This window comes from Monopterus albus, unplaced genomic scaffold, assembly GCF_001952655.1.
Source record: "Monopterus albus unplaced genomic scaffold, M_albus_1.0 scaffold26.1, whole genome shotgun sequence".
Lineage (NCBI taxonomy): Eukaryota > Metazoa > Chordata > Actinopteri > Synbranchiformes > Synbranchidae > Monopterus > Monopterus albus.
In genome coordinates this window covers 292,319-300,679 of record NW_018127906.1, presented here as the reverse complement: position 1 = coordinate 300,679, position 8,361 = coordinate 292,319, and the positions used below count along the sequence as shown (strand labels likewise).

Here is an 8,361-nt window from a genome sequence, read left to right as displayed (position 1 = left end):
TGGAAAAACTTTAATTACATAGAAGTGGAAAAGAAAACGGAATTTGTTGTGGAAAAAGATGGGGAGAAATGTGGCCACAAAATCACACAAAATGTGTATTGGATGTACTCTTGAGTCTATAAGGTAACAATAATATAATAAGATAACCTTGTTTGAAATGGGTTTGACTAAAAGAAACATTTGGTTTCATCTATACTACTAGACTAAAATACAATTTTCATTGACTAAAACTAGACTAAAATGTCATCAGTTTTCGTCGACTAAAACTAGACTAGACTAAAAAGAGTATGAATTGACTAAAACTAATAAAAACTAAAATGACAGCTTCACAGAAAGACTAGACTAAAACTAAAATGAAAACAGGCCGCCAAAAACAACTATAGTTAACACACTCACATCAGTCATCACATCACTGCCAACCTCGTATGCATGAGTTTGGTCCAGAGTTTTGGACCAGAGGCTGGTCCCGACAAGGAAATTGAATTTTAGGGTGGCAACATGGTTTAAGCCTAGGGTCAGGGTTAGGGCTAGACAAGTAGTGGTTATGGTTAAGGTTAGGATAAGTCTACAGAAAATGAATGTAAGTCAATGTAAAGTCCCCACAAGGAATAAAAATACCGTGTATGTGTTTTGGGGGCATCTGTGTGAGAATAAGGTCTGAAGATGAAATGAGTGTTCATCTCTTGCATGGAAACAGAGGATATCAATCAAAACCTGATATATATGTATTTGAGAAAATAAAGATTAGCTAATGGAAAATAGACAGAGTGAAAGACTGAACTGGTTTACCATATCCTTAAGAAAAAGCACAAGCACTAATTTTGTCAGGTCTCTGTGGGTTTTGTCATGGTGTATCTGACTCGACTGTTATAAATGACTGAGTGTTGCTGACCCCAAAGAATGCACCAGCTCTAACCTTGGTAAATCCTATCTTTAGTCCAGGGCTCATCACTGGTACCCCTGTGTTAGACCCAGTTCTTTAAATGAAAGCCAAAGAACAGAAAACAGAAGAGGACTGTATAAAATCAGTAGAAATTTATTCCAGTCTGGTCACATGTGAAGCGATATAGCGCTGGGCTCAGAGAAACAGAGCTTCCACAGGAACCCTGTCATCAAAGAGCCCCGAGCTATCATCTGTGGTCACATTTATCTTCTTGGGTGGAGGCTGCCTTGTACAGAGGTTGGGCTTTGCATGCATCCTAATACTATTGGCCCTTGGCATGAGCAGGCCAACCTCTGCCCACGTCAGCTTACTGGAATGTGCTAGAAACCAGGTGTGTGAGTGTTGTGATATCAGGCTGTCAAAAGAATTTCCAAACAGAGCAACGAAGTCACTGAAATGGTAATAGCAGTAATCTTTACTTGCAGCAAGGAGACAAGTCAGCATGAGCATACAGAGTTGTCTGAATGAGCTAAGTCTAAACATCACAATATATAGGAGAAAGGGAACTCCCTAAAGATGCAACTCAAGTTGTAAAGTAGATTTAAGTAGCAAAACAGAAGTTGAAGGGGGTTGCCCTGATAACCCCTTAGACACTAAATAAGCTGTCGCGCCTGTCTATCTTCAAAGTTTATGGCTGGCTCCTTTAAGTCTGGAACACCATGTGTTGAATATATCACAACACACAGAATACCAAAACAAAGATTAAAACATGCCCTTCAGTTCACACAAGCAGTTTCTCACAGGTCTCTGTTCTGAAAGTTTAAAAAACATTAAATAGCATACAGTGATTAAAACAAAGCAGAAATCATGTATAATAATGTAATTCTTATGACATTTCCCTCCTGTTTAAACTTTTAGAAACACATTAATTACAACATAATTCTTAATCTCATTCATCCCAGGATCTCATACATGGCTCACTCAGATTAGAATCAGGAAAGTCTCTTTTCAAACCCAGTCATCCTGTTCCTCATAGTCTTCCTCCTCCCTGTCCTCGTTGCGGACTTGTTGGTACATGGTCCTAGTCTGAGCAGTGTCTATCGGTCTGTACATCAGTCCTCGCAGACAGGGGATGCCACAACAGCCACACACGACCAGCAGGGCTGCAGTCACGGACAGAGAAATCAACCCAGAAGCGATCAGTTTCCCAAACTAGGATTTCAGGAGGTCGGTGAAGGGGTTGTTGATCCCAGAGTTCTCAGTCAGTTCCTCGGATAGGGCTGTCAGTCCTTCAAGGGCCTTGGTGATGCTGCCATCTGGGAAAGTGTTGTTAGTAAAGGCTCTATTCCATCATAAAGCCTCGTCCGGTTCTTTCAAACCAGGAACTCCGAGGGACGACTCAGACCACTTGAGTACATAAAAAATATAACCGTAGTCCAGAGATCTTCCAACCCCCAGCCTGCCAAAAGCAGCCCGGAAACAGGAAGACCCCGAACCAAGCATTGCTATACAATATTAATCATTTCTGGGCTGTCGAACCGTGACGTCACCTGATATGCCAGCTTGGCAGCTGAGCAGAGCAGTAGACAAAACATGAAGAAAATAATGTGTGTGGCTGTTGTTTTCGTGGTGTGTATCTAAAACAATTTGACATAACATTACACATTAAGACAAATATTATGGTTACTTTTACCGTCATAATAACATTTGTCCCTGACTTCAGCCTTTCTGCCTTAACCAACCTTGCATTTAACAGCCTGAGGAGACATCCTGGCTACACTAAACATTCCTAGACAACAAATCTCTGAATATCTATCTAACTAAAAAATAACCTAACATTAGGTATAAAAGTATAACAAAATGTGCCAAACATCTTACATACTCCCCCTCACTCGGCTAACAACATATCCAGGGCCATCCTATTTTGCCATGACATGAGAGAGGTTGGGCCTAGTTGTTCTGCTAAGCCTCTTATTACATTTCTGGTATGATTCACAAAACGTTGATTATACTACAAGTAATTAATCCAGTCCACATTTTTATTTACCATGACCTACCAGGAAAGAAAATATTTGAACCCTGCAGCCATCTGATTTCTAGCTTTAAACTCATCAGGTACTCCTCGGGTTACGCCAATTGCATCTATGTACACTCTGCTGTCGAACGATCCTCTGGGCCCACCTATAGATTTGACAGACAGACCATGTATGCACTCTGCTGGAACTCTGTTTAAACACCACCTACTTCCAGTTTAGGGGGCACTTCTATAAGCAGCAACACGGCTGTGCGATGGACTCCCCTGTGTCTCCTATAGTTGCCAACCTGTACATGGAAGAAATTGAGGAGAAAGCCCTGTCTTCCTTCACTGGTACCACTCCCAGCCATAGAACACCCCTCACTAAATAGGGGTGGTGGACTAAGACACAACTTGTCATCCATCTACAATCCTGTTTTGAGCTCTCTACCCAAACATGCCCACCAGGACAATAGGCGTTGGTCGACAGGGGAGGATTCAAGGACAGGTAACGACTCTCACCAATACTGGGCTATAATGACTCAGTCGTTAAGGGACATTGTTGGCCTTCAAAGGACTGAAACACCACCAAGGGGGATAAATATCTCCAGCTCAACACCAGTCAGTCAGAACTGATGAAGTCTCTTGGATGAGAGGTGAAACGTCTTCGACCTAGAAATCTAGTCCAGTTGTTCTAGGTTTTTTCAGTTTACTATGACCTGGATGACTGAGAATCTGCACAGACATTCATTCAAACATAATTCTAACACAAGTTTTAATACACGAAAACAATTGGTGTATGTAGCTCACATTTCAGAATCAACATTGTCTTCTAACCTTGAAGCAAAGCAGACTAGAGTAGACTTTGAATCTTACTAAACTGCATTACTAACACATTAAATTCTAACACAATGTCTAATACTTATCTGACTGATTTATTCATTTCTAACAATACATTAACTCAAAGGGTGTTAACCCACCTGCTGTGGGGGTTACATGCATGTTTAAGAGTACTAATGGCAGGCAATAAACCCAGTTCTTTCCAGTTTCCTCTATAGTTTTTCTTAGTTTTGCTTTAAGAATGCCATTATGTCTTTCCACTAACCCTGCAGATTGTGGATGATATGCACATTGATGCTTCAGGTCTATGTGCAGAGTTTGAGCTAACAATGATATTACACTGTTTACAAAGTGAGTTCCATTGTCACTATATATTTTTTTCAGGTATTCCATATCTGGGGATTATTTCCTTCACTAGTGCCTTTGCAACTGTGTGAGTGTCTGGAGCAGCTGTGAGAAATATTTTAACCCATTTAGTAAACATGTCTGTTATAACCAGTGTGGGTCTTTGGTTCTTATTACCATTGCTAACTCTAAGAGACGAGACAGTCCAAGTAACTTCAAAACAGTGCTGATTTATTCAAAGGATCACAGGTAAAATTAACATTACACGCTCAGGTATCTTGCACCTCCAAACTGCACACAGGCAGATGTAAGATGAAAGACCCTGAACCCACCAGGCCTATACATTATATCCCTTCAGTTGGGCTAGCCCCATACTACACAGAAACGTCAACCGAGACATCTCTCTTACCAGCTTTGCAGCTGGCCATAGCAATAGTCAAAACATGAAGCAAATCAATGTGTGTGTGTGTGTCTGTTGATTAAGTGGTGTGTAGCTAAAAACATTCTCATACGACCTCTAGTAACATGTCGTGACTTAAACATAAGAACATATTATGGCTAAAGCTACAGTTATACACGTCATAATAATAATATTAAACACCCTGTCTGCTGACAGTCATCAACTTTTCTCTCTAGTTATCCTTGACCAGATGTACCCTATAGAAACTCATAAGCATGCCTAAGCATTTAACAGTCTAACTAGACATCCTATCTCCACTAGACATTTCTAATACATAAAGTATCTATCCAATATCTATCCGACTAAAAATACCTAACACCAGGCCGAATTTCTTTTCCTCACACTTTTTTAACTCTATAAAGTCCATGCAAATGTGTTGGAATGGAAATTGTGGTCTTGGAAATTGACCTCTTTTAGCTCTCAGGTTTCCTCTTGCATTGTGGTGAGCACATATTGTACAAGTAGCACGAACATTTTTAGAGTAGTTTGAAAATCCATGTGTTGTGAACGCTTTGCCTATCATGGATGTCATCCCTCATGACTTTGTCCAAAATTGCAGCATATCTTAAAAGTAGAAATATTTGGTAGGATAGGTTTCCCTTCTGGTCATTCGTGTAGTTCTGTTTTTTCATTAAAGGTTGCTCCCTTTTTCTTCCATTTCTGAATTTCAGTTTGTGAGGCAGCTTTTTGCATATCTTTTAAAACAGTTTGGTCTATTTGAGATGGGTTGTCTACCCTCAAAATTTTCATTTGTGAAGCTTTCTTAGCTTCTTCATCAGCTTTTTTATTTCCTAGTGATATGGGATCTGTCCCTTTAGTGTGTGCTGCACACTTGCAAATGGCCACCTTTTTGGTAACTGTATAGCATCTAAGACAGGGGTGGCCAATTCCAGTCCTCAAGGGCTGCTGTCCTGCTTGTTTTCTAACTATCCCTGCCTGACCTGCTGCTGATTACCTGGCTCAGGTGTGTTCAGCCAGTCAGAGGCTGGAAGATACCATCTTAAATGAAAGTGGAGTGAGGAAAGATAAAGTGAATTGGTAAACAGAAACAAACTGTACTTTCACACAGGTTACATGCTCAATAATTCATATCAACAGAAAGAGTCTTAAGTTCCATCTTAATTTTTACTCCTCTGTCAAAAGAATTTTTAATGACTGTGTATTCCCCTCCAAAGAAGATAAACTAAGCTCCCTGGAACAGCTATGGGCTGTGGGGGAGCTTTGGTTCTGTGGCGACACAGGATCACACAACAGACACTGCCCTGAAAAGACCTTTTTCCATGCACAGTCATTACTCAAGGACCATCATAACAATACAATATATCAATAAGAATAGGATGGGGCATCATCATGGAATTCCCTACCTTAATGCATAAACCCTATTTGTATCTGTGACCCTGTGGCCTTTCCCCTTGTGCCACCTTTAAGGAAATTGATATTTTACGCTTCAGTAAGACTGACACTCTAAGAGCAGGATAGTCATCAATATGATGTTGTTATCAGTCTCTCAGTGCCATTACAGGGCTTTAGACTGTTTAACACTTCTTCTTACTGGGAAACTAAACACATTTCTATACTGATGAGCACAGTGAGTGTTACAGACTATTTTTATTGTCCTTCATCTTTTCAGTTTGCTAATAATCTGTCATACCTTATGTTGGATATAATATTAACAATATTAACACTCCCAGCACTTATCCTCCTCTCTCTGCAGCTGCCATTGAGGCCTGCCTGAGCCATCTCCTGAAGAGACGGGCAGCTGGTTTTCTCCGCAGTGACAAGATTGCTGCCCTCTTCACCAAGGTCGGTAAAGTCTACGACACTGCCGGCGAAGTTTGCCGCCAAGTGCAAGAGCAACTCCAACAGCAGGCTGATCTCACCAGGTTTGTTCTCACAGACCCTCACACCCCCTCTTCTGCCTCTTGTTTCTTGTTCTTAGTTTTTTAATCCATACCATACTATGTAACAGAGGAGAGCTCACTAAATGGTGTTTGACACACAACTTCAGTTTCATGTTTATGTTTCAGTCCATCAGTTTAAGAATGAAGTGTTTCCATCAGGGAGCAAACCTGACACCACAATCAGAAATCAGTTTGTGCAAATTGAATGAATTTGAAGGATAAAATGAGAAAGGATTGTATTGAAAAAGGTACATTTAGAAGTCTAAAGTACATTCAGAATCTAAATCATAAGTGAAAATGCTGAATCATGAAGAAAAGGGAAGTAAAACACATATCCATACAAAAGAGGAAGTACAGGTGTGTGTGTGATAGAGAAAGGAGACAGTTTATTAAGAAAAGTTTTTTAAAAAATGGTTTCATGCATAAAGTAAAGATTTGATTGATAATTAATGTTTGATCAATGTCTAATCAATGATAATCAATGTTTAGTCGTGTTGCAGTCAAAATATAGTGATCTGTGGTTGAATTTTAAGGCTTTGATACTGTAGCTTTTGTGTAACAGTGTGTAATTCTGATGGTTTAGTTTAACGTGTGAAGTCCGGTTCTTCTTAGCCATGCTAACTCTAAGAAACGAGGCAGCCCAAGTAACTTCAGAACAGTGCTGATTTATTCAGTGAACACAGGTAAGAATTAACATTACACGCTCAGGTATCTTGCACCCCCCAACATGCACGCAGGCAGCTGAAGGATGAAAGACCCTGAACCACACCAGGCCTATACATTTATCTCTTTGGTTGGGCTAGCCCCATTCTACACAGAAACCGTGACGTCTCTGGTGCCAGCTTTGCAGCTGACCATAGCAGGAGTCAAAACATGAATAAAATCAATGTGTGTGTGTCTGTTGATTAAGTGGTGTGTATCTAAAAACATTCTGACATGACATCTAGTGACATGTCATGACATTAAACTGAAAGATATTACCCAGTTCTTTTAACCAGGAACTCAGAGAGACGAAGCGGACCACTTGGATATATAAAAAATAACCGTGCTGGTTTATTCAAAGAATCACGGGTAAAATTAACATTACATGTCCAGGCATCTTCCACCTCCAATACTGCGCGCAGGCAGACGGAGCATGAAAAAACCATTAATGCCTAAACAATCTTATCCCTTGGTTGGGCTAGCCCATGCTACACAGGCACATCAACCGTGACGTCACCTGATATGCCAGCTTCACAGCTGGCCGTAGCAGTAGTCAAAACATGGAGAGAATCAATGTGTGTGTGAGTGTTGATTATGTGGTGTGCATCTAAAAACATACAGGACATTCAGGGACATGTCCGGACATTAAGCCTCGGAAAATATTATGATTAAGATTACGGTTACACATATCATAATAATAACAATAACCTCCTGCCTGCAGACTCGTCTCTATTTAGTTGACCTTGGCCCATATACAGCCTGCAAAAAGCTCATAAGAATGACTAAGCATTTAACTGCCTAAGCCAGACAGCCTGGCTCCACTAAACATTGCTAATACAACAAGTATCTAATCAATATCTATCTGACTAAGAAATTACCTAACAAAACATAAGAAAATATTATGATTACGATTACGGTTAAACACATCATAATAATAATATTAAACATCCTGTCTGCTGACAGTCAAACTTTTCTATCTAGTTATCCTTGACCATATGCACCCTGCAAGAAACTCATGAGAATGACTAAGCATTTAACAGCCTAACTAGACATCCTGACTCCACTAAACATTTCTAATAGAACAAGTACCTGACCAATATCTATCTGACTAAAAATACCTAACACGCTGTGTCTCAAGACAGTAAAAAAATCTCTTTCAAGTAGGAAACCACCCCACAACAATTATGAAAAATAACAAACTTGTCCCTGTGTCCTC

General features: G+C 40.1%; 1 protein-coding gene across 7 annotated transcripts in view; it reads left to right on the top strand.

Moving 5' to 3' along the window:
* The window catches only part of sgsm2 (small G protein signaling modulator 2), a 184,896-nt gene that overhangs the window by 75,395 nt on the left and 101,140 nt on the right, over nucleotides 1–8,361 (top strand). For all 7 annotated transcript variants that reach the window (XR_002274548.1, XR_002274549.1, XM_020595204.1 and 4 more), the window contains exon 3: nucleotides 6,257–6,425. Coding sequence is in view for 5 of the 7 variants with exons in the window: in XM_020595204.1 (XP_020450860.1) it covers nucleotides 6,257–6,425 (169 nt within the window). In the remaining 2 variants the exon portion in view is untranslated. The remainder of the gene's footprint in view (nucleotides 1–6,256; nucleotides 6,426–8,361) is intronic.